The sequence below is a fragment of the Schistocerca piceifrons genome, chromosome 3 (assembly GCF_021461385.2).
Source record: "Schistocerca piceifrons isolate TAMUIC-IGC-003096 chromosome 3, iqSchPice1.1, whole genome shotgun sequence".
NCBI lineage: Eukaryota > Metazoa > Arthropoda > Insecta > Orthoptera > Acrididae > Schistocerca > Schistocerca piceifrons.
This window is the reverse complement of record NC_060140.1, coordinates 143,586,486-143,614,052: the sequence shown is the minus strand read 5'-3', so window position 1 is coordinate 143,614,052 and position 27,567 is coordinate 143,586,486. Positions and strand designations below refer to the sequence as shown.

The 27,567-nt window shown below is 42.5% G+C and overlaps 1 protein-coding gene and 1 long non-coding RNA gene across 2 annotated transcripts in view; one reads left to right on the top strand and one right to left on the bottom strand.

Annotated features, from left to right (window-relative positions):
- Nucleotides 1-508: 508 nt before the first annotated feature.
- LOC124788290 lies at nt 509-19,450 on the top strand. Its single transcript, XR_007016080.1, has 2 exons — nt 509-787; nt 18,731-19,450. It is a non-coding gene; the product is annotated as an uncharacterized LOC124788290 (long non-coding RNA).
- LOC124788289 overlaps nt 19,298-27,567 on the bottom strand; it is a 110,669-nt gene continuing 102,399 nt past the window's right edge. The window contains exon 6 of the mRNA XM_047255522.1: nt 19,298-23,219. Coding sequence (XP_047111478.1) covers nt 23,046-23,219 — 174 coding nt within the window. The 3' untranslated portion in view covers nt 19,298-23,045. The remainder of the gene's footprint in view (nt 23,220-27,567) is intronic.

The window sequence follows — 27,567 nt, the reverse complement described above, 5'->3', positions numbered from 1 at the left end:
TAGTAACTCATTGGTGTTTGATTTTCGGTTGAAGTGATCAATGAACTTTGTGACAGTGAACTTTAAGTTTACAGAGGCAGTTACAGTGTGGACTTTAGTTTTTGCCATTGTAATTCAGACTTCTCCTTATATGTGAAGAAAGCAATATTTCATTGACCAAACTTAATTTTATCATTGGATGTCTCTACTAATAGATGGCCCAGTGGACAGTGAATCAAGTAGTGATCTGAGATTTAATTAACTGCAGTAATTGGAAGAGACTATTTTGTTTCGTTTACAAATTTCCAGAAGAGGAACTTTTGTCAACTCCATTTTCAACTTGTTTGTTTTTTGGTGCAATGATAAACCTTTTCTTAGCAATTTGTGCCACAAACATTCAGAAATGAAACTTATAAATGAAATGTGCTTTGTTCGGGATGTTCATGTGTTCTTGTTGGAGTGTTCTCATCACAGCACATGTCAACTGGTTTTGAGGAACTAAACAGAACTCTGTGCTACTGTTACAGATAGTGGAGTTGTGTGTTAGCTTTTGCAGCCATGGCTACAGCCTCTGATCCAATGGAGCTTCTCCAGAGGATGCAACACACAAATGAACTTTCGCTCGAACGGTTGGCAACTATTACACAGTCTGCACTGGGGCTTGCCACACATCTTGCTCAGATCGACAGATCCGTCCATGACGTTCGGCCGACACCACCTCCCTTGCAGTAGTTCGACAGGAGGGTAGAGCCATGGTCCTGCTACATCACAAGGATGGAACAACATTTTCTGGCACACGATATCTCAGGTAATAAGCAGCAACCTGCTTTTCTCCTTGCTGATGCAGGCCGATCTGTGTACCAACTCATACAACAACTGCACCCAAGGGACTGATAACATTACAGTTAAGTCCCTTTAATCTATGAAACAACCAATCAAATACAGCCCAAGACAGAGCCTCATGCTCTCCCATATGCTACACTGAAATGTAGTTTGCTTTACTATTCTGATTCACATTTTCACGTGGCGACAGCACACCACAAATTTTTTAGCTGTAACAAACTTTCCTCTGAATCTTACAGAGAATGGGTTGCATGACTCCATTGTCTATCACACGACTGTCGCTTCCATTCCACCATCTTGCAATGCAAACAATCCTATTCCTCATCGTTGGCATAAGACAAAGTGTTGGTGCTGTATCCTAATGGTCTTTTGAAGCTGAAAGAGCCCTCCTTGGAGGCATGTTTACCCATTACGTGTGGCTTTGAGCAGTCTCTTCAATCCCTGGGAGCCCTGCAGAACCCCTCAATGATCTTTGCATCATGCCCACCCGCACCAGCCAAACTCCAACATGAGCCTGTTTGAGATCAAGGCCAATGTCGTTTCTGACCCCTCCCTTCCTATTTACAATGCTTTATTAGCCACCAACAACACCAATGGTGCTTTCGCAAATAAAAGTGCAGTGCATGTGGTAAAAACAGACATAAGGTGTGGGTGTGCTGCTCCCCAGCAGCCAAGAATGTCAGTTGGACATACACGGAGCCCTCTGATTCATGGAGGGTGGACATGGACTTACCTTCCCCTGAAGTTGCTTTTGTCCAGTCCATCTTGCTACTGTAAAACAAATTAATATCTATTTCGATTTATATGGACAGTGTCCTAGTTGAGCTTCAAATCAGCACTGGATCATGGATGATCTGCTGCTACTATTATTGATCGGCTGACATGCCAATGGATTAGGTCCCCCCACAACATTTTGACACTCTGTTATGCAGGTTTAGCAATGATTTGATCTCCGTCACAGGGGCTTTCATGCTCTTGTTGCAATATGGCTCCGTGTCCCTCACAGCCCACAGATTTGCTGTCATGGCACCATGATGCATCCAGTCTGCTGGGCCTGGTCCTATCTGAAGCCTTAGGACTGCAAATTTGTGATGCGGAAGCCAGTGTCAGTGCCATCAACAAGGGTTCATATCAGGCTCTTAGTTCGAGCTCTTAGTTTCGCAATTACAATGTGGTGGTCTGAATCCACATTAACTCCTCTGTAGGTATGTATATCAGTAAATTTGAGAAATGCTTGGCGTCAATAATAACATGATAATTTTGGTTGAAGGTATGCTGATCACAGCTACACAAAGTTGCTTTATGGATCCTTTTGTGTGGGAGCATAATGCTACCTACAGCTGTTATGTGATAGGGCAAACTGAACAACTCTGTGTCCATTATCATTTATGTATTTGAGGAGGCTATGCTTTCCTACTGCTGGATGGTAATGATCTTCTTTTCCAATCTATGCATCGAGGTCTCCAGTAATTATTTTAACATCATGCCCAGGGCATCCATCATAGGCTCCCTCAAGGTTATCATAAAAGGCTTCTTTGTCATGGTCATCTGCTACTTCTGTGGGTGCATGTACATTGATCAATGAATAGTTTGTGAACTGGGTCTTCAGTCTTGGTTATGAGATTCTAAATGTTATTCCAGTAAATCCGCCCACTATATGTTTAAATTTTTGTCTTACTATGAACCCTGTACCAGATTCATGGTTGCTATCTGGACCATGGTAAAAAAATTATCCAAATTCCCATGTCAAGCACTCCATGTACATTCTATCACATTTCCTGTAGAGCCACTATGTCTGCCTTGGTTTTATTGAGCTGTTCTAGCAATGACCTCAGGACCTCCACCCTGTATAATGAACTTACATTCCAGGTTCCAATTAAACACATCTTATTTCCTTTTTCATTTGCCATTCCAGTGCTGTGTTGCTGTCCATGTATCAGTTCGGCTTCTTTACTTTGAGCTTTCTGAACAGGTTTTCTGTAACAGGAAAGGGTTGTTACCCACTTGCCGAACCCCCATCTTAAAGGACCAGGATTTGTATCAGGCTTACCCCTAATGGAAGTTGTCTTCACTATGCCACTAGAGCCCTCCTTGTTCTATGTTGTGGGACGTACTTTGGCTTCTCCATCATGACCACTCCAGCTTGCATAACCCTACCAGTAGCTATGCTACCACTGGTACAGCTCTTGACCTTGACAGAACATGCAAGACCCCCCACCCTCCACACCGAAGGTGCGTCTCCGACAAGGCGGCATCCCTCGGAGGGTTTTGTTTAGGATATTCATATGTTCTCGCTCGAGTGTCCCTACCACAAGACACCCAATGTATGCTTAATTAGCAAAAGATCAAACTGAATAACAGAAGTCCAAGTTCTTTATTCACTAGGAATTGAAAGTTTAATAATACTACATGGCAACAGCCCAAATACTAATGTTCCCAATTGTCCATGCTGCATAGGCCAATTCTTGGGATAGTTCAAAGATGGCTGCTGGCTGTTCCACATAGTGAAGAGTCTCAGCAGGGAAAGTGGCCATTGGAGATCCGGTTGCATGATGATTCCAAGCAAGTAGACCCATGAGGATGGTGACTTCTTGAGACAAGCCTGTTGGCTAGGTGAGTGCTCAAAATTTCTGTGCTGGTGGTTGCAGACGTGCCTCCCCCCCCCCCCCTCCCCCCCACCCCCAAGTTCCTGGTGTAGGCCACCCTTGATGGCCTGCTGTTACGTGGGAGGGTAAAGAACTCCAACACAGCAGTTACTGCTTTTCTACTGACAACACTAACTCTCCACCTGCTTTTATACTGGTGGGCATGGCTCCCATGAAATCTATTGGTTAGTTCTGCACTACACAAGGGAGTCTGTACACTTTTGATTAGATAGTGTATACAAACACAAACAAGAATGGTATTGTGCAACATTAATTTTTAGCAACTGTTCTGTCTGACATTTACTTTAGCGACTGACATAGGATATTTGAAAAATGGGTAAATTTCTGTAACATGTATGTATGAGGAGAATACAGCACTAACAAGCTGTGGGAAACAAACTATTGTTTGTGATCAAACAATGGCTTACAAGATATGGTGTGGAAGTATCCACTGCAAAATCATATGCAGGAAAGTTTTCTAGGGTCAGTGCAACTCTGCCGTAGGTAATTACACTAGGCCTGTAACAGGCTCAAAGTTAGTTGCCGTATACCTGACATTCCCCATAAACCAAAAATTATTAATCTACAAGGTGCACATAAGAAATGTTACTTAGAACATGAGGTACCCATCAATATAATCAGAATTATGATGGGGTTATGGTGGGAACAGAGTGTTCTCATAGCACCTACATTTTCCCAGGCTCTGGTACTCCCACGCACTGATTACGACAGTGGTTGTTACTGATTTGCCATAGGTGACCTCCTTGACAAAAAATTGACAATACAAAATTAAAAACCCTTTCATGTTCATTATTTTGAATGTAATGTTTTTAATTTTATATTGAACAGATATAGTCCCTTAATCATCTTCTACGAAGATGGACTTACAGGGGGAGGGGGAAGGGGGGGGGGGGAGAGAAAGCAAGGAAGGCCCACTGTAATTTTGTTTGAAGTATGTCTTCAACTCACCTATGCCAAGAGCAGCACTATTACATTTTTCCCCCCTGAAGCATTTAATCACAAACTGAATGCTTCAAATCTGAATCTAAGATGCTTAATAGAATGCTTTTGGATTGCTACTATTCTTTTAATAGAAGAGGACTTGAACATTTTGTGGATGTCTGGGAAAATTATAAGGATTCTGCAAACAAATAGTTTCAACATGCCATTCTCACAACATATCATTCCTAGTGAAAGCGATAAGTGGCACTGTTTTTGAAAATAGGTCCACTTAAAATTTTGACATAGTTTTTAAGGCAGCACTTAGAACACACACTAACACTTCATAAACCACTAACTTAGTTGGAAGCATTTTATAAATTCCATGTGTGCAGAAGACTGGTTTATTAAAATCACCAACACATGAAAACAACATGACTACATAACTTTTGCCATACTAAAAGCACTATATTTCTGCAAGTAGGTGATAGTTGCTTTATGTATGAGCTGCTGAGAGCCAAATAGTATAGCTCAATTTCTCCCAGTTCTGAGAAATAAAAGATTTTTTTTAAATGTAAATTCCTGCTTTATAATAATTCATTTGACGAAATGTACAAATGAAATATTGTAATTATGTTTACTACAGACATTTTGGTTATTTGTAGCTTACTCATAGTGAAATAAAGAGATGTACCATTCTGCATTCTGCTTATTAACATTTTGGTGAAGTTGAATACCTGAGAAGATATATGGTGTCTTTTAATCTCCATAACTGCAATTTATTTATAAAACATACACATAATTTAATATAGTAAATGTGAGCCTGCATTTATTACTCCCATTACACACATTTCTCTCACAAATTGAGTTAAAATAATTGCTATATACTGGCTCTAACAGTTCAGCAGTGCATTCATCTAGGGTTAATAAATAAATTGTTGTTTCTAAATGTCAAAATTTCTTAAGTTTAATTCTTTCATGTTGATATTTCAAGAGGTTTTATAAAGGACCATGTCTGTTTACTCGATTTCACTGTCCATATCATCTTCCTCTGCTAAAGGGTTTTGTCTTGTTTTATTTTGTATTGTTTTAGGGTGCGAAAACAAGTCAGAACCTTAGAACACTAAGACGAAAAAGAAGTTACAAGCAGCTACATGTTAAGCCCAATCGATGGAAGGAAAGAGAGGTAAGAATAAGGCCTTCCCCTTGGAGAAAGGTCCACAAAATACGCTGTAGACACAATGGAGGTCCCAAACTAAAGATTAAATGTTGTTCGCCATATTGCTATGATGGATAAAAAGTAAAACACGGTTCACAGGCCGTGTGTTGTTGTTCACTAAAACAGCTGATAACTCAGATGGCAAACATACATTAGAATGTAAGTGGTTAAAAAAATGGTATTCAGCCAGGAAATGGTGAAGAGTCAAAGGCTGATGAGAATAAGCACAAAGTGGTGGAGGATCACCACTTAAAAAATGGCAATGGCAAAAATGACAGTGCCCCATATGCAACCTAACTAAAATGGCCTCCTTGTGGTGATAGGGCCGAGAATAGGTTGGCCAAGCCGCTGGGAGAGGTTAATTCCCCAGAACTTGTTCCAATGAAGGGAAGACCAGTGGTGATTCCAAAGGGATAATTCTCGCTGACAGATGGCTACACAGAGATCATCAGAGGAAATGGAAGTACTAGTGGGCCGAGGTATGAGGACCGCAGTTTTACCAGCAGTTTCGTTTCCCATCAGACAATTGTGATCGGAGACCCACATAAAAATCACAGTGACTTCCTCAAGAGAGAACAAGTTGAAGCTTTCTGGGACCTGTTGTACAAAGGTATGGACTGTGTACAGCACATGGAGGCTCTGTAGGGCACTGAGAGAATCAGAGCAGATGACAATCCAATAGCCTGTGTTGCTGGATGCAATGCATGCCCTGCTAAAGGGCGAAGAGCTCTGCTGTAAATAATGAGCAGTGTTGTAGGAGCCAATACTGAAAATCATCGGTGACAATGATGAAAGCATACCCGACACCACTGTCAGTCCGAGAGCCATCAGTCTACACAAAGGTACTATCGTGAAGTTCCATGCAAAGGTCAAGAAACTTACAGTGATTGATCGAATCTAGAGTAGTGTCCTTAGGAAGCAAATGAAGTCCAAGGTGAACACGGGACGCTGCACAAAGCCAAGGTGATGAAGGGTTCGCATTCATGTGGAAAGTGGCAGGTAGCATGAAGTTAAGCTGCCAGAGCAATAGCCGAAAGCCAACTCCAACAGGTACCAAAGAGGGACACTGCATTCTTGTGGTCAAAGGGGTCATCGAAGAAGGAGGCGTAGGATAGGTGGCTGGTTATGGCAGATAACAGACTCCAAATTGGTAGATAGTATTTAGACAGCATAAGATAGACACACCCATAGCCTAGTTTCGAATGGACAAGGGATCAGTACAAATGAAGGAGGGTGGTCCGATCCGCTCCCCAGGAAGTACCGCTTAGGACACTTAGGACATTGAGGGACTGGGTACATCAGGCAGCAAGGTAAGACGTGGGAGTACCAAGAAAGTTTTCGATGAAGCATGAGCCCCAGGCATTTCATAGTTTCAGTGAACAGAAGAGAAACAGGCCTGAGATGTAAAGACAGTGGAGGAAACCCATTGTGCCACCAGAAATTCATACAAACAGTTTTGTGAGTGGAAAAGCGAAAGCCATTGTCGATGCTCCATGAGTAAAGACAATCGAGACATCGCTGAAGATGCCGCTCAGAGAGACAAGTATGTGGAGAACTGCAATACATTGCAAAATCGTCAATGGAAAGGGAGCCAGAGATACCTGGTGGAGACAGGCCACAACAGGATTAATGAAGCCCTAAGGCACGCTGTTTTCCTGGATAAAGGTATCCGAACCCACACTTACCTTGGAAACTCTGTCTTTTAAAAATTTCTGAAGAAAGTGGGGCAGGTGGACTCAGAAGCCCCATGTGTAGAGAGTATGGAGAATATAAGTCCTCTGGTCGTGTAGTAGGCTTTCTCTAAATCAAAAAACATGGTCACAGTCTGGTATTTCTACAGAAAACCATTCATGACATGGGTTGACAGAGTAATGAGATGGTCAACTGCAGAATGGTGTGCTCAAAATCCACATTGTGCAGTCGTAAATTGTGAGACTCAAGTCACCATACCAGCCAGGCATGAATCACACACTCCATCATCTTGCAAACACAGCTGGTGAGAGGAATGGGACAGTTGCTAGAAGGACAATGTTTGTCCTTCCAGGGCTTAGGTATGGGTATGACAGTGGCTTCATGCCAGCATCTGAGAAACATGCCATCTACCCAAATGCGATTGTATGTATAAAGGTGAAAGTGCTTGCCTGCAGGAGAAAGATTCTGCAACATTTGAGTGTGAACACTGTCTGGCCCTGGGGCAGAAGATCAGGATGAAGTGAGAGCATGATCTAAGTCTCTCATAGTAAAGGTGGCATTGTTGCATTCATGATTCTAAGAGGAGAAGGGTATCACCTGGGCCTCCTCCACTCGATTCCTAAGATGGAACACAGGGTGACAATGGGTGGAGCTTGAAATCTCCACAATATAATGGCTCAAGGTGTTGCAGAAAGAAATAGAGTCCTTTATGACATCATCTGTTACGGACAGGCGAGAAATTGGGGAGTGGTCTGTGGTCCCAGAGAGCTGTCAGATATTGGCCAACATGATAGAAGAGGGCTGGAACTGATAAAAGAACTAGTAAATGAAATTCAGCTAGCTTTCTTCCTCTCCTAAAGAATGTGACAACACTGTACATGCAACAGTTTGTAGTGAATGCAGTTCCCCGTCATAGGATGATGGTTAAAAATGCGGAGAGCACGTCTCTGTATGCAAATTGCATCGTGGCATGCCTCAGTCCATCAATGGAACACAGACAAGGTGCAGTAAAGGTGAAGTGTGAGGAATGGAACGTTCTGCAGCAGTAAGGATAACGTTTGTAAGATATTCTAAGTGGTCATCACAACTGGGGAAGTGTTTTTCTTCTAAGGTCACCAGGGAGGAGTAAGCCCTCCAGTTGACTGTAGAAAGCTGCCAATTGGGTTTACATGCAGATGAGGTAGGAGTCAGCAAATGGATAGCACATGGGAAATGGTCGCTTGAGTTTGTGTTAGAGAGAATGGACCATTCAAGGTGACGGGCAAGCTGGGCACTGCATAAAGAGAGGTCCAAATGGGAATACGTGTGTGGGGTCCGAAAGGAATGTGGGTGATCCAGTGTTAAGGTAGATGAGGTTGAATTGACTGAGGTCAGCCAAGAGGGCAACTCCCCGGACAGGTTCTGAAAGAGCCCTAAAGGGGATGGCATTCATTAAAGTCACTGAGCAGCAAAAAGGGTGTGGGAGTTGACCAATAAGCTGGAGTAAGTATGACCTGGTGACACCGAATGAGAAAAGGATGTAGACTTTTCAAAGAGAAATGGTGAAACAAGGAAGGAAAATCCAGACTGCAACTGCTTGTAGCTGGGTTTTCAATGAGATGGTTTGACTATGATCATCATCCTCAGTGAGCAGCACGACTCCCCCACGATACGGAATGTTGTCCTCAGGGGGAAGGTTAAACGTGACTGGAAAGAAATGCAAGAGGTCAAACTGGTCGTGAGGACACAATTTTGTTTCCCGGAGGCAGAAAACAAGTGGACACTGTTATGTCAAGAGAAGCCGTAATTCCTCCTTGTTGGATATAATGCTGCAAATGTTCCATTGGAGGAGAGTCATGACAGGGAAAGGGGAGGGAAAAAATGAAGTGTTGTCACCTTGGCGGCTGCCCAGTGCCAGCCTTCGAGGGCTCACTGCTACAAGGTGCACAGGCTGGAGGGTCCTGGTCCTTGACATCTACAGAGACATCAACACTGTCTCTGGCTAGCCCTGTGAATTCCAGGGCAGAAAAATGGTAGGTGGAGTGCACCGGCAAAATGGAGGTTGGCTGTGTGAGGGTATCATGCGGTGACACCATTAAGAGGATCTCCAGAGTCGCTGAAGGAGATCATTTGCTTTTGATTTCTCGATGCCTTTGTGGTCGGCAGATGAAGATTCAGATGTTTGTTGGCTGGAGGGATGTAAAAAATCTTCACAGGAGAATTCTTTATGTCCTTTCTGGCCTGCCGGTTGTGTAGCACGTGATTTCGTCCCTGGAGTTGAAGATTTGGTGGCTTTTTGCACAGCTGGAGGATAAATAGATGTGGATGCTACCATGACACTGGGTGGTTTTACAACTGTGATGCTGAATTTGAGGTTGCACGTCTGCGTGGAGGTGTCCTTTGTGGAGGGAGGTGTAGCAAGAAACTTACTGTTAAGTGCCAGAGGGTACAATCCAGCACTTCCAATTAGCCAACAACTTGTGAGTGACAGGGTACGACACTTTTTCCTTCACCCGGATCTCCTGGATGGCCCGCCCATCAAGATACAAGGGACATTTCCAGGATGAGGCAGCTTGGTCGCTATCAAACTGACATGGCGGGGAAGAGGGGGCAAGCAATTGCCCTTGCACGAACATTTGGCCAGGTGTTGACTGGACATTCAAGTGTGGTTATACTGTCGATACTGGTAGCAGCGTATCAGATTTAGAATGTGTGGTCAGACCAAGATGACTCCATAGTCTGCTTTGATCTTTGATGGAACCACTACTCTATCAAATGTGAGAAAAACGGTGTGTGTAGGCACCAAGGTGGTATCCACCTTTTTCATGACCTGATGGACAGCAGTGACACCCTGATCAGAGAGGTGGGAATTTGGATTTCTCTGTCAGACCATTGAGCTGGCTAGCATAAATAACACCATGCAAAGAATTCAGCGTTTGATGGGTCTTGACATGAACAGGATAGCTGTGGAGGAGCGAAGCTGCAAGCAGTTGGTGGGCTTTGGCATCACAAGTTGTCTCCAAAAGCAAAGTGCCATTATGTATGCGAGAGCAGGATTTCACATGGCCAGGAATTGTATCATCTCCTTTCTGCATAATAAATGGATTAACCATAACAAAGGACTAACCTCCTTCAGTATGTGATACCATGAGGAATCAAGATGCAGCAGGAAGAGTCTTGGAATCTTTAGTCTCATTCCGTTTACGTTTAGTAGATGTAGAATGAGGTGGTGATTGGTTCACTGTGAGAAAATCCCCCATGATTACCAGCATCTCTGACAGTGCGCACCCTCAGAGGGTGCACATCTCTCGAACTCGAACTCCTCTCAGAGGGACTAGTTGGGAATTTGGGAAGGTAACGGCTAAGGCAATCACCCCTCCCTGGGCCTGGTCTATACCAGGGGGTATGTGCAAACCCTACCTGTTGATTTGGCGCTCGGAATAATTTATTTATTTATTTTTTTTTTTTGTGATTTTAGGGCGCACAACTACAGTGGTCGTTAGCGTCCAGACTAAATTATGAATGCACTACGAGGCACAATGTTATAACAGCAACAAAAAAGGACAACACTATAAAAGGCACATTAACAGGCAAGGGATTAAAAGAAAACAGCATAATCAAATGTCCTTAGACAGGTTTGTCAAGTGGATAAAACGAAGAACGCAAGCAGCTGCTCCTGGGTCATGCGCTAAAATTTCATCCAGAGTACATGGCAGGCCAAGATCAATGCACAATGTATTAAAATTCGGACAGGACGTTAAAATGTGGCGTACCGTCAGCAATTGCGCACATGGGCAGAACGGCGCCGGCGCAGCCATCAGCAGATGGCGGTGGCTGAACCGGTAGTGTCCAATCCATAACTGGGCCAGAACGACCTCCTCCCACCGAGAAGGGCATGAAGAGGTCGTCCAAGCCGTGGGGAGAGGTTTCAAGGCCCGAAGCTTGTTGTCAGTAAGTGTAGACCAATCGGCATGCCACAGCGATAAAATGCGCTGACAAATGACCCTGCTAAAATCAGATGAAGGCACACAACAAGAAGCTGTCCGAGACTGGAGGACTGCAGCCTTGGCCGCGGCATATGCAGCTTCGTTCCCAGGGATACTGACATGGCCAGGAACCCACATAAAGGTAACTGGAGAACCGTTGTCTGCCAGCTTTGAAGAGAGCATTGGATTGGGTGCAAGAAAGGGTGAACCGGATACGTATCACTGAGGCTCTGGATGGCGCTCAGGGAATCAGAGCAGATGGCATAAGCAGAATGTCGGCGGCGGCAGATGTAAAGAACAGCCTGATAGAGGGCAAATAGCTCAGCTGTGAAGACTGAACAATGGCCATGGAGCTGGTATTTGAAACTCTGTGCCCCGACAATAAAAGAACACCCAACACCGTCATTGGTCTTAAAGCCATCTGTATAAATGAAGATCATATTAATGAACTTTGATCGAAGTTCGACAAACCACGAGCGGTATACCGAAGCTGGGGTAACCTCCTTTGGGGGCGAGCTGAGGTCAAGGTGAACGCGAACCTGAACCTGGAGCCAAGGTGGCGTTTGGCTCTCGCCCACTCTAAAGGTGGCAGGGAGTGGAAAATCAAGTTGCTGAAGGAGGCGACGAAAGCGAACTTCAGGGGGTAGCGGGGCAGATACATACAACCCTTATTGATGGTCGACAGAGTTGTCAAAAAAGGAATGATAAGATAAGTGGACAGGCATTGATAATAGCCGACAGGCATATCGACAAAGCAGTATATCGTGCCGGTAGGTTAGTGGCAATTCACCGGCTTCAGCATGAAAACTCTCGACGGGACTAGTATAGAATGCTCCGATCGCAAGACGTAACCCCCGATGTTGTATAGGCAGTGTAAGATGGATGGCCGTGCAGAGGAGTATACAAAGCTCCCATAATCCAGCTTTGAGCAGACGATCGACCAATATAGGCGAAGTAGGACGGTTCAATCCGCTCCCCACGACGTACCGCTGAGAACCCGGAGGACATTTAGGGAACGGGTAGCCAAATATGACACATGTGGGGACCAGCTAAGTTTCCTGTCAAATGTAAGACCTAAAAATTTTGTTGTCTCCATGAATGGGAGAGCAATGGGACCAAGATGTAAGGACGGTGGGAGAAACTCTTTGTAGTGCCAGAAGTTAATACAGACCGTCTTCTCGGCAGAAAAAGAAAGCCATTCGCAACACTCCAGGAGTAAAGATGGTCAAGACAACGCGGAAGACAGCGCTCCAGGAAACATGTTCGCTGCGTGCTGCAGTAGATGGTAAAATCGTCCACAAAAAGGGAGCCTGATACATCAGCTGCGAGGCAATCCATTATTGGATTAATCGCTACGGCGAAGAGAGTGACACTCAAAACTGAGCCCTGTGGCACCCCATTCTCCTGGCGAAAGGCGTCGGACAGGACAGAACCCACACCTACCCTGAACTTTTGATCCATTAAAAATGCACGAATAAAAAGAGGGAGACGACCGCTAAGGCCCTATGTATGCATGGTGCGGAGAATGCCCACCCTCCAACAGGTGTTATAAGCCTTCTCCAAATCAAAGAACACAGCCACTGTCTGGTGCTTCCACAAGAAGTTATTCATAATTAAGGTCGACAAGGTAACCAGATGGTCAACAGCAGAGCGGCGCCTACGTAATCCACATTGTACATTGGTAAGTAGGCATCGAGATTCGAGCAGCCAAACCAAACGAGAGTTAACCATTTGTTCCATCACCTTACAGACACAGCTGGTAAGGGAAATGGGTCGATAACTGGAAGGCAAGTGCTTGTCCTTCCCCGGCTTAGGAATCGGGACAACAATAGATTCGCGCCAGCACGTGGGAACATGACCCTCAATCCAGATGCGATTATAAGTATGAAGAAGAAAAACTTTACCCGCAGGAGAAAGGTTCTTCAGCATCTGAATATGAATAGAATCAGGCCCCGGAGCGGAGGACAATGACCGGGCAAGTGCATTTTTGAGTTCCCGCATGGTGAATGAGGCATTATAACTTTCATGATTCGAGGAGCGGAAGTTAGGTGGCCTTGCCTCCTCTGCCTGTTTTTGGGGGAGGAAGGCAGGGAGGTAATGAGCGGACCTCGAGACCTCTGCAAAAAATTGGCCGAAGGCATTGGAGACATCCTCAGTGGCCACAAGGACGTCATTTGCGACCGTCAAGCCAGAAACTGGTGAGTGGACCTTAGTGCCAGATAGCCGGTGCAGGCTACCCCAGACAACAGAAGAAGGAGTAAAACTGTTGAAGGAGCTTGTGAAAGCAGCCCAGCTGGCTTTCTTGCTTTGTTTAATAACATGACGACACTGCGCACGTAATCGCTTATAATGGATACAATTCGCCATTGTAGGGTGGCGTTTAAAGGTGCGTAAAGCACGTCGACGAGCACGTATAGCGAGCGTCTTGACATGCTGCAGTCCACCAGTGGACCGGTACGCGATGTGGAGAAGAAGTAATATGAGGGATGGAATATTCAGCAGCAGTGAGAATGACTTCCGTGAGGTGTGCAACCTGACTATCACAGCTTGCGAAGTTTTGATCCTGAAATGTTGCCCTGGAAGAGAAGAGCCCCCAGTCTGCTTTGGAGATGTTCCAACTAGTTGAGCATGGAGATGGGGTATGATGCAGGAGATGGATAACACAAGGGAAGTGGTCGTTCGAATACATATCAGAAGGAGTGTACCACTCAAACCGACATGCAAGTTGGGGAGTACATATAGAGAGGTCTAAATGGGAATAGGTGTGAGTTGTGTCCGAAAGAAAAGTAGGGGCACCAGTATTGAGGCAGACAAGATTGAGGTGGTGGAGAAGGTCTGCTAACAGGGAGCCTCTCGGCCAGGATGCTGGAGAGCCCCAAAGGGGATGGTGGGCGTTGAAGTCTCCAGTCAACAAAAATGGTGCAGGTAGCTGAGCAATAATTTGCGTCATGTCTGCCCTAGGACGGCAGACGACGATGGAGTGTAAACAGTACAAATGGAAAATGTGAAAGTGGGGAGAGTAATTTGGATGGCAACTGCCAGCAGATCGGTGTGCAATGTGATGGGATCGTAGTAGATATCATCCCGGACCAGCAACATAACCCCACCATGAGCCGGAATACCTGCCCCAGGGGGTAGGTCAAAACGCACAGAGGTATAGTGTGCCAAGTCAATACGATTGCATGGGCGTAGCTTCGTTTCCTGGAGAGCTACTACGAGCGGACAGTGCAAGCGTTGCAGCAACTTTAAGTCCTCTCGGTTGGAGCGAATATTCCAATGAAGAAGTGCCATCGTGAGAAGAAAAGGAAAAAGGAGAAGCAAGCAGGGGCCACCTCGAAGGCCACTGAGGGCCTGGCTTTGAACGAGCACTGCTGCTGCTATCAATAGGCAGAGAGTCATCGTCCATTTTTCAATAGGTTCGTCGTCCACCATGTTAAGATGGTTGGGAGGGGGAGCTTCCACCGCTGGTGAATGGCCAGATGTTCGGCTACCAGTGGTGCGGCCAGGCGAAACAGATGACGACAACCACTGGGTGGCGCAGGAGAAGAAACATGCTGTGGCGGAGAAGGAGAACTTTTCTTCCTATGAGCCTTCTTGGAAGGTCGTTTAGTCGAAGTACTGCTCAATGGCTGGGAGTTTGGGGTACATAAGAAGTCTTCACAGGACGGTTCCTTCTTGAAGGCCTGTGCATCTGACTTCTGGGTCTTAGTCGTGGCAGAAGCTGATGAAGGTGCTTGTGTCTTAGGGGTGACGGGAGAAAGAGGAGACGTTGACCGGGTGATCTTAGCACTGGCCGAACGGATGACCGTAGCGCTAAAGGTCAGATCGCATGTCTGTGTTGATACCTCCCTGGTAGGCTGAGGAGAGGCGAGAACGGTACTGTATTTCCCCGCTGGGAGCAGCGTGGGCTTCCTACTAGCAAAAAGCTTGCGAGCAGCCGAGGTGGACACTTTCTCTTTGACCCGAATTTCCTGTATACAGCGTTCATCCTAGTAGATAGGACAGTTGCGAGAGGACACTGCATGGTCACCCTGACAGTTCACGCAATGAGGAGATGGAGGTGGACAGTCACCCTCATAGGCATCCCTGCCACAAGTGACGCATTTAGCCGCATTAGAACAAGACTGGCGGGTGTGGGTAAAACGCTGACACTGGTAGCAGCGTGTAGGTGTCGGGACGTAGGGGCAAATAGAAATAACCTCATAGCCCGCTTTGATGCGCGACAGCAGCTGAACACTATCAAAGGTCAAGAAAAGTGTCCGGGTTGGTACAATGTCATTGTCGACCTTTTTCACGACCCTATGGACAGCCGTCACGCCCTGCTCAGCGAGGAAAGACTGAATCTCCACGTCAATCAATCCGTCGAGTGATCTAGTAGATACCACACCACGCGACAAATTCAAAGTGCGGTGAGCCTCCACCCGGACACGGAACGTGTACAGGAGTGTGGCCCGAAGGAGTTTATGTGCCTGAAAGGTGCTCTGTTTCCAAGAACAAGGTACCGTTACGCATCCTGGTACATGACTTGACAGGTCCGGCTATGGCATCTACGCCCTTCTGAATAACAAAAGGGTTGACATATGAAAAATCCTTTCCGTCCTCAGATCTAGAAACTACGAGGAACTTTGGGGCAGGCGGTAGTACTTTTGTCACTGGTGGCTGGTCAAGTTTCCGTTTTTGGGCAGAAGTTGAGAGAGAAGAAGAAGAGAAATCCATTGCGGATGAATCCCCCACGATTGCCAGTGTCTCCAATGGCGCACTCCTTCCTTGTGGGGACCCTCTCAGAGGGAGGGTGAGAATTACATGTTGCACAGTCACCTATCATGCATCAGAAGTGCAGGCTGGCCTTTAGGAGCACACAAGGAGGAAGAAGAAACAAAGTGGAACCTAAAAATGCTAAAGAAGAGGAAGGATAGGAGATGGAGAAAGAAAGAAGAAAGAAAAGAAAAACAGGAGGGGCTGTTTTGATGTCAGGCTACTGAAACTTCAGAACACATTCCCAAAAATATCCCAGATATGTTCCCCAAAGGAGGCGAAAAAGAGTAGCAGGAGGGGAGGATAGATATGCAGCACTGAAGGGAAAAGGTGCTGCAAAGGCTGGGGCCCCATGGTAGCCAAGCACGAACCCACCAAAGAGTGGTGAGCACCTGGGGGGAGGGGCTCTGCTAAAGGATCAACACGTCGAGATCCAGATTCCTTAGCCAAACTTGAAGTTGTTTGAAGAAAGCACAGTGCACCGGAGGGATGTACGGAAGAAGTGTCATCATGTCTCTCCTTTTTGCCACAGTCACAGGTAGCATAGCATTGTTGAGAGCAGTGAGTTGAACATTATACAAGCAAGAACAGTCACGAGTATGATGTGAAGTTGTAATATGCAAAGGTTTGAAAGGGGTTCCTGCATCAAGAGATTCTTTGTAAAAACAAGATGTGGGCAATCTTTCTGGAAATGAAGCCATTGAATGTGAAGCCAATTGAACTATTAATTTTGCGTGTTACTCTTTCAAAATGTAACACTTTTCTCTAGATTATTTGTAGGGACAAAAATCATTAAGGACCAATCTACAAATGGTAGAGGGTTGTTTTCTCCTTGCCTTTTGAATGACATTACACCAATCATCCGGAGTGAAAATATGAGCTGTTCTTGGTTTTGTCTCGATAACTCTGAAATCCCTATTGCTTGGCAGAAAGGAGTGTTTTGATAACATAAAACTTATGGTCAAACATACAGATCTCATTTCTTGAATTCTTTACAATCTCTATCTGAATTAGTGCAAATTTCAAATTCTGATTTTGATCAATTACTACATCACTGACACTGTTGTTATGTGATGAGAATCATGGGCATACAATTCAACATGCTTCAGAAGGCAGGAACCTATTTCTTGGGAGCTTTTTGATGGCAAAGCCTCATTCCAAATGTGCGTAAAGCCATCTGACATGTGAGCATTCTTTTATAAGCGTTTTGTGAATAGATCAAACAAAGCACAACGTGTGGTTTATGTATTCAATGAGACACTTCACTGTTTGATTTGTGTAGGCTTTAACCTAAGACTCCAACATGAAGTGTGAACTTCCCTCATAAAGACAATTTCTGCTTTAATAACATCTGGATATTACAAATCTAAAAGAAAGAAAACAATGCTAATACTTACTAGTACTGTTGCAATGCCTTTTTAATAAACATGCGAAACAAAACGATCACGCTTCACTGATACCACTATTCCCGTATGTGTTCTTAGCTCTGGCATAAGAGGAAGAATCAATTTGGCACTCTCAAGCAGCTCCAATTGGAGTTATTACTCTACTACTTCTCCACAACAAATTTCTATGCATTATAAGTAAACTGAGTGGTATAACCCAAAAACTAAAATTTTTTGACTTACACCACTCTGCTTCTTGGCGGCTCATATAATACTCTAGCATCTGTGAATAGTTTCAGTGTCAATGAGACAGAAAAAGCTACAGCACATAGGATCAGAAGTGCTGAAATATGTGCGAGAAAATGGCAAATCTATTATCTCAAACAGGGAAAAATTGTGTAACAGGAATACTGGCAACGAAATTTTTTACTACCCATGCAAAGAAGTAGTTGTGGCAAAGGACATAACTTTGATTAAAATCTCAAGTAATGATTCCAGATACATGTTCCTTAAGAGGCAACAGTAATGAGAGCAGACAATGAGATGCATAGTCAAGAACTATGCAACATTTCACATGACAGTTATCCTGTCCTTAAGATCTCATCTGCGCTTTGTCTCACAGTGCTTGGCTTTTTCAACTTCTAGATTAAGATTTAAGCATGGGCAGTTTTGCTATCATTTGCACAGGCTGCACACCATGGAGACTCCTTTTGTTCTTGTACAGAATAAGAGGTCTCAAACCATCTTTATGTGAGTGTCCCAAATAATATGAAATTATTGAAGCCCGCTAACACAAACTTGAAAAGCATGGCCATCCATTAAAAAATTGTTAGCAATATAGTATCACAGGACATACAAAGTGCTTTTTATATATGGTACTACTGCAAACATTCACATCCCATGCCACAACATTGCAATGAGAGTTTAAAAACACAAACAGTAATGATCTGTAACAAATCAAAGTTGGATAATATTTATATGAATAAACTTGCTGCACAACAAATTTGTACCCAAAAATAGGGCCTACAATAAAACAAAAAAGTACTTTTTCCATCTCTTTAGTGACTTCAGCTCAATTTCAATTTGTTTAGCACTTTCTGTATGATGATTGAAGACTTTTTCATACATTCCCTCCTCAGTTTTTACAATCATGATTACTGTCTGGTATTTATATCTTGCTAATATATCCAAACTGCTCAGGAAGGGCATCCTCTTTGGTTTGTTAATAAGATTGGTGTTGACATTACAAATCATGTGTTTATATCATTGGCATGTAGAGAATTTCAGACTGCCATCTTGTTCCCACAGGCAACTACAAGAATGTATATTGACACAGACAGAGCCCCACATGCCTGGAAGTGTGTCCCAGCACAGCTTACCTTCAGGCCATGATATGCTTTGGAGTTTTGTGCCACCTTGTGAAGTGGCCAGTACAGTCAAGATCTTCATTCTCAAATGTGAAAATGTTATACCATCACCACCAACACTGATTATGTGCATCTAGAGATTAGGATGGACAAGGACGGGAACTGCTGACCAGCTCTCAACTTGGGACTTCAGTTCTCCAAATATGAACTTTGTCTTGAAACTTGAGATCCACGATGTGCTCGACATATGGTGTAACTAAACTCAGAGGGACACAGTAGTTTGTTGGCTGCTTTATATATGGTGACCATTTGTATTTTTGTTTCCATATTCAAATCAAATAATTATGTGTGTGTGTGTGTGTGTGTGTGTGTGTGTGTGTTTTTCTCAGTAATACAGGGGTCAGTTTTCAAACATGAACATGACCTCCAGTTTGACTTCTTTTTTTACACAAGTTTATTCTGAAAACATAGGCATTCCTCAATGAATATTGGACATAATGGTGAAACAATATTTTATTCATTCAAGAAAATAGCTTACAGACCTTGTGAAGATAAGGTTCGGATCAAAAAAGGAGCATAATACTGAATAGCCAAAAAATGTAGAAAATATTTGAACAGTTACAAATGAAAATAACATCATTAAAATCTTCACTTAACAACAGTCTCTGAAATAATTTCATTCTAAACACACTTTAAGATAACTTTTTGGAATCACACATCACTAAAAAATGTTCTTTGTAAGACTGGAATAATACTTTTTCCTTACTTATTAAACTTTGAGCATAACAATCTGCACAAGTAATTCATACTGAATGTTCATGGTTCACCAAAAATTTAATTGTTTAACATGATCCTTAATTAGTAGCATTTCAGAACTAATAATCAGTACAAGAAATCACAATAAACATTTTTCAAAAAAATATATTTGCACCAAGAAAGTCAGCAGGAATGAATCAATGATTAATTTTGATACACACCTCCTTTGAAGAAAGTACACAATCAATTAAAACATTTGAACAGCTTTATCAGAGACTGCATCTTTATTTTCAGAGAATCCGCATACTAATGGCGCAGTGGCCCTCATACCGGTCACAATAGTATCACTATGAGAATTGTCAGTTATAATCGACAAACAAGATATACACTAGCAATATAAAGGGTCAAGAAGATCTCGAACAAACAACTTTACGTATGCTGGCTGATCAACACCCATTACTGCAGCTTCTTTCAATAAGAAATAGTGTTCCCACTCACAAAATGTGTAGATAAACAAACAAACACTGCTGCCTGTTATCATCAGAAGTGTTGGAATGAAAATGTATCATCATCATCATCATCATCATCATCATCATCAACAACAACAACAACAACAACAACAACAACAACAAATTCTGAATTTCTCTAAAAGGAGACAACTTTAGAGATGTGTGAATGGATAAACCACACTTTTCTCAAAGGTGAATCTACTTGTGTTACATTGTACTCAGAGAGCCTGCATCATGATTCACTATGTGTATGTCAGTGATGTCAGATCATGGTGGCTGGGGACGTTGCCAGCTCAGCAGCAGTCAAAATTAGCTGTTTCCTGAGGGCAGTTGACTGCTTTGGCAGTTCAGTGTTGATATGCCTATAGGTGTAGTCAACTTATCCAGTAGTCTTGAACTGTGTGTTTGTTTATTGTTTGGCTATGGTGGAGCACCGCACCCATTTGATTCGTTATACTGGTAGACTCTCACGGTTGGGATTTCAGTTGCAGTTCGATATCAATACGTTCAGTCAATCCACATCGAATTTTGTACTTTGCAATTAACCCAACAAATGGCCTTCAAATGCACATTATATAATTTTGTTGTCAGCACTTTGGTGGAATTTAACCTCACTTTGTAGTCTGACAGAAATCAAACAAATGATGCCCCAATGTGCATCATGTGATTTCTGTCCATTTCAAGTCCGCTTTGTCATGAGACTGCGATGATGTTATAGACTGCAGTAAACTGCGTAAATATTTTAAATAAATGAGGCACAGCTATTACGTTGCACACACAGCATTCAATGGGATAACAACCTCATAAAATATAGGCTCCTTCCCCTTTCAAACAACTTATCCATAGTGTTACTCCAACAGTTTACATTTGTACCATTTACTGCAGTCTGTAACAGGCTTGTAGTCTCCAGCAAAGTGTATACAGGCAGACTGGACAGAAAATACATGATGTATATTGAAGCATTATCTGCCAAAAAGTTTTATATGTAATATTTAAGAAGTTGCGCACTCGAAAGTAGTATCTTTTGGTAAAATGTACTGATGTGGTTTTCACATTCTCACATAGTATTCCAATTTTACTGATAATTCCACTTTGATAATCCCATCCCATGTACACCGTACACTCGCGTGCAATTCCTGCATATTTTTGATGGAGAAATACTGAGTTTGACTTGTCAATTAGACAGGTCGTGTGGATGAGTGTTGTTCTGTCCTGTTGGAAGAACACTAAAGATATGCGTATGGAAAGGTAAGGGAGACGCTAGATTTTATGAGTTCATTAAGCCACTGACTGCTACATGCAAGTTATGCCTCAGGTGCTGGATCTCTGTCTCCCCTCGCCTCTCATCCTGGCATCTGAGTAGCCTGCCTACACTTTCTAACCTCCCCTATCCTCTTTCATTCTTCCAAAGGAACCAATAATTCAGCATGCTGGAATCATTTCTTATACTCTGAGATGTGTCTATTAGCACAGTACTAACAATTTCGCCTCCTGAAGATAAGGAGTGTTTAGCAATTCTCTCTCGTAGTTTTCCCAAATAAATTTTCTTTTTGGTACAGATTCAGTCTCATATGACCTATTGTTGTTAGCTAGTTTGCCAATTCATTCCACATATCTCTACAATCCTCTTCCTTTTAGGTGCAACTACTTTTCTCACTCTGAGTGCATATAGCAGACAATAAAATCAGACAAACAATGACTATAACTGGGATTCAAGAAACAGTGTAAACACAGAAAGGGAGCTTATTCTCCTATAGCTGAAACAACAATTTATCCAACAAAATTACAAAGTTAAAGATTTGGAATCTCATCAAAAGCTTAGTGACATGTCAAGAAATATTAATGTCAATAAATAAGAACCAATTTGTGTGTTTTTATTCTTGTTTGGTGATCTGATATCAAAGTTTCTCAATTTATCAAGAATATATACACGATTACAGATGAATACCTGTACAATAAAAATTTTGTGCAGAATTTCATACAAAAATTATAATGTATATAATAAAATAAACATTTCTCTGCATAAAGGCTACAGTTCACAACAAAACAATATTTCTCAAAAACAAGGTCATAAAATCAAATGTCAAAACAAATGATTCAAATGACAAACACCAATTACAAATATGTCTGGGACAGTTATAATACTGTATATAATAAAGAAACGTCTGTTTCAGTCCTCAGTATGTGAACTGTTTCTTATACAAGTGTTTACAGCATTTCCACACAAGAAGAAAAATGACTAGAACTAAATTCTGCTGCATGTCCTCTACTTACACTCAAAACCCACATTACAATTTTAAATCAAATTACAAATGTTTGTGTGTACAAATGATAGGAACTGCAAATGAGTACACAAAGGACAACACAAACATTATCAAAATATTTAATGAAAGACATAACAATAAATATAGTATTAATGGTGACAAATTACTTATTGCTCTCAGATAGATTTAAAAAATTTGAACACATTTTAGGGAACATCAACAGCATATGAAGTAGTAATGCATTGCACTATGTCACACAATAAGACCAATTATTATTTCTTTAAAATAAAAATTGACAGAATCTTCTTTTCCTGGTGTGCATCACGACCACAACCAATGGTAACAATAATTCTCTGAATTGCTGCTTCTAAGTAAAACAGAAAGTTAAAAGGAAACAGAAGTTCCTCCAACGTCTGGCATGCTCATCGCAAGTCAAAGACCAACACCACGATTTCAGATTTAATCTGATTCTAAAATAAATAAAAGTTTTAATGTAAGCACCAAAACAGAAACTTGGGTTTTAAAAACACTTTTTTCTGTTGTTCTTTTATAACAAATAAATAAAATAAATTACATCACAAATAAAACAAATTCTATAAAAAATATACATTCAACAGCATTTATCTAATGTTTGAAACATCAGAATTAAATGGTGAGCTTTTACAGGTACTACACACATATATTTGGCAGGTAATACAACACATCCGACAACTTCACAAGCACTGAATCAAGGGTAGTTTCCTGCATACCTCTTGGCTCTTAGCGCTCGAGGAGAGATGCCCATCTTCAAACTTCGCATAGCCATAGCGCGATTGAAATGGCGTTGAGGTTTTGCCTCTGCAAAATCAGCTTCAAGGCCTCCATCCATTGAAGACAGGATGACAAGCAAGACACCCAAGACCTATAACAGAACCCAAATCAAAATTATAGAGTATGTTTACAATGATTATGATGATTGTCTGAGTCTCTAATTTTCTCACAAGTTTGTATCATTTGCTGATGAGTTACCTACCACCAATACATAATGTGACTGACAATGTTCCACAGTACTAATTCCCATTTTAACTACAGTATTTTAGTGTGACATGTACTGATTGGTCAGCTATGTATAATTTTCTGTCAACAGATTTATTGCGTAAAGTAATTTGTAAACTTTATGGCAAACAAAATCAGTTTCAAATGATTTCTTGATCAGCAGAAGACAAATGTAGACTTGCTGGACAAGTGTAGAGCTGCCATTATTTTTCTTGCACTACAAAGGTTGATATATGATGATGATACTATGCTGAATAACACAGTACACATTTAGACAATTCAACCCATTGAGGTTGCATCCAAGTAATTTTCTCTGCATGTGATTCCAGATAAAATTATTAAAAACACCAAATTTATGACAGTAAGAATAAAAGTACTGGGAAAAATGCTAATTTTATCTGTACTGAAACAAACCAAACACCCTTTATACTTGCACCAAATCCAACTTATGCCAGTTATTTCTTTTCTCCATTCCTGTTACACCAATACAGTTTGAGTACTGTTTACCTTTCAATGACAGGAACATATAATTTTATTGTACATCACACAGATAAAACCACATGTAAAAAACAGTAGAATGTCATTTCATAAGAACTTCACGACTTCAATGAGAGGATGTTTCGTGCCTCCTTAACGTACACTTGGGCTACATCAAAAAGTTGCCTGGCAGATATTGCTGGTAAATATGATGTAAGGGGACCGCACTCCAGAATGGAATCCCTGCTACTTCTGCATAAAAAAGAACCAATGAAGGTGAGCTAGCTTGAGAAAAGATAACAAAAGATGAATTTCCTGGAGTAACAGAGGGTGTGTTGTTCTATGTCTATATAACAGGTGACAAATGCAGTCAAAATAACATTCTTAATTGTTCAATCTTGGGGCAGGAGCATCTAGGGATCCATAGCACATTATGAATATTTATTTGATCATAAATTAATGGAGCATGTTGAATTTCTGGGAAGGAATCAATGATGACTACAACTGATGCTTTTTCATTAGCAGGCTTGGTTCTCCTTGTGGAAAGCAATGAACCATGAGCCATCAGCCTTCTTCAAACAACAAAGGCACTATGGCATCAGTCCTGCAACAGGATACTAGCAGGTGCAAATGTATGCAAGCAGACTATCATAATCCATTATGGTAAATGTGTACTAAAAATAGATTTAATGAAGACAGTGTCCTACCTACATCTACATGTGTTCTATGCAAACCACTGTGAAGTGCACAGCACAGGATTTGTTTGTTTTGTTTTAGGATGCGATAACACTACGGTTATACATGAAAATGGAGTTAAAAGCAATTGCACATTAAGCCCAATCGATGGAAGGAAAGACAGCTAAAAACAGGGACCTTTTCTTGCAGAAGGCCATACAATACACCATAGACACAACAGAGGTCCTGAACTACAGATTAAATGTCCTTTACCATATTGCTATGATGGATAACAAGTAAAACGCGGTGGACAGGTTGCACATCGTTTGCTAAAATGGCCGATAACTCGGGTGGAAAAATTTAAATGAGAATGTAAGTGGGCATTCTGTCTGGAAATGGTGAACCGTCAAAGGTTGACAACGATGAGCACAAAGTGGTGGGGGACCACCACCTAAAAAATGGCAATGGCTAGAATGACAGTGCCCAATACACTATCTAGCTAAAATGATGATCTCCTAATGGCAAGAGGCCCGAGAGAAGGTTGGCCAAGTTGCTGGGAGGGGTTTAACTCCCCAAAGCTTGCTCACATGAAGAGAAGACCAGTGGTGATCCCAAAGTGACACCACTGGCTGACATATGGCAACAAAGAGATGAATGGAAGAACTAGTGGGCAGAGGTAGGAAGATCGCAGCCTTGGCAGCAATCTCAGCAGCCTCGTTTCCCATCAGACCGATGTGACCAGGGACCCACATAAACATTGCAGTGGCTCCATCAAGAGTGAGCAAGTGAAAGCTTTCCTGGACCCACTGCACTAAGGGATGGATGGTGTACAGCACACAGAGGCTCTGAAGGGTACTGAGTGTCTGAGCAGATGACAACTGAAAAAAAAACCTGTGTCACCAGATGTACTACGTGGCTTGATATGGGGCAAAGAGCTGCACTGTAAATATTGCACAGTGTTCCAGACACCGATACCAAAAAATCGTCTGTGCCAATAACAAAGGCACACCCGACACCACAGACAGTCTGTGAGCTATCAGCGTACACAAAGGTACTATCACCAAGTTGTGTGTGCAGGTCAAGAAATTTATGATGATAGAGCGAGTCTGGAGTAGTGTCCTTAGGAAGTGAATGAAGTCCAAGGTGAACACAGGCTGCTGCATGAAACCAAGATGGTGAAGGGTTCACACATTGTGAAAGTGACGTGAAGTTAAGTTCCCTCATAGTAAAGGTGGCATGGTAGCATTCATGATTCTGAGAGGAGAAGGGTATCATCTGAGCTGCCTCCACTCAATTCTGATGGAGGAAGGCAGGGTGATAGTAGATGGAGCTCAAAATCTCCACAAAATACTGCCCAAGGTGTTGGAGATAGCAGTAGGATTCACTATGACATCACCTGCTACTGTCAGGCTAGAAATTGTGGAATGGACCTTGGTCCCAGAGAGCTGTCGGGTCGGAAGTTGGTCCACACGATGGAAGAGGGAGTGCAGCAGCACATGGCCAAAGTTTCTCTGCTGCCTCTTCTGTGAAAGTACTTTGAAGATGTTCAATAATCTTATTAACAGTTACAGAATACAAAGAGAAAATGTACAAACTCTTAGAACGATGCGGCTTACAAGATGACGATCACAGATCCAACAAGCTGGATACAGCAGTGCAAGACAAATGAATTTCTTCAAAGTACTACATGCTGCCGCGCCACCTAGGTTCTATAGGCTTCCAAAGGTAAATAAAGAGACCAAAAGTGTGTACAATAGGAGTGCCAATGTAGCAGCTTGTGAAACACTTGACATTAGTTTTGTATCCATTGGTTGGCAAATATGAGCACCGCGTCAAGAAGGTGGTTCTTTTCGTAGAACGTCTATGGGTACTAATATTGGCCAGATCAGATTTAATGGTCAATTTTGATGTGTCACTTTTCATCTGTGTTCCAGTCACGAAATCGCTGGAAGTGATTGAAAAGAAATTTGGCTTCATTCACCAAACTTTTTATTTTTCTGATCACGCCAAAGTCATTTCTTTTTGACAAAACATTACCATGAACAGACTGATGGTGCACCTATGGGTAGTCCTTTGTCACCTGTTGTGGTCAATACATACATTATGTACATGGAAGACTGAGGACAAGGCACTAGACTCAGCACCATTAAAACCGACTACTTTTCAGATATGTTTGGCCTCACAGAAAGGTGAGTTTCTTCAAGTTTTCTTGCACTGACTTCTATCCACAATCAAACTCAATTCACCATGGAGGTCAAGCAAAACAGTCAGCTGCCATTCTTCGATGTTCTGGTATGGAAAAAACTGGATGGAACATGGGGACACAGTTTTTCTATCCGAAGAGGATTCATGTGGACCAGTAATTTCATGCTTCTAGCTGTCATCACCCATCACAAAGGGAAGGATTGCTAAACACACTGGTCCACAGAGCTACAGATTTCTGATGAGGAAAGTTAGAAACTTGTACTAGACCACCTCATGGACATGTTCCAGAAAAAATGGCTTCAGTGACAGCCAAATTTGATGTGCCTTCAAGCAACAGACGACATCACTGCCAATACAGACGAAGGCCAACTGAAAAAGATAGCCTACATCCCATACAAAGAATGTATCTGGAAAAACTGGCAGAATTTTATGACAGCAAAATATCAAATGTGTGTACCAGCCACCAGTTAAGACCAAATCCCTTTTAGGGGTAGTAAAAGATGATCTCAGACTCCAGAAACCTGGAGTGTATTACATGCCATGCAAGTGTGGGAAAACATACGCCGGACAAGCCATTTGCACAATTGAAGAAAGGTGCATGGAACACAAACAGCACACCAATTTCCGGTAGCAGACAAAATCCGCAATTGCCGAACACTGCTTTGAAACTAACCACAAAAATTATGCAAAACACATCCCACTATTGGGTTGGTTGGATGGTTGTTTCGTCAGAGGGGACCAAACAGTGAGGTCATTGGTCCCATTGGATTAGGGAAGGGTGGGGAAGGAAGTTGGCTGTGTCATTTCAAAGGAACCATTGCCTGAAGCAATTTAGAGAAATCACGGAAAACCTATAT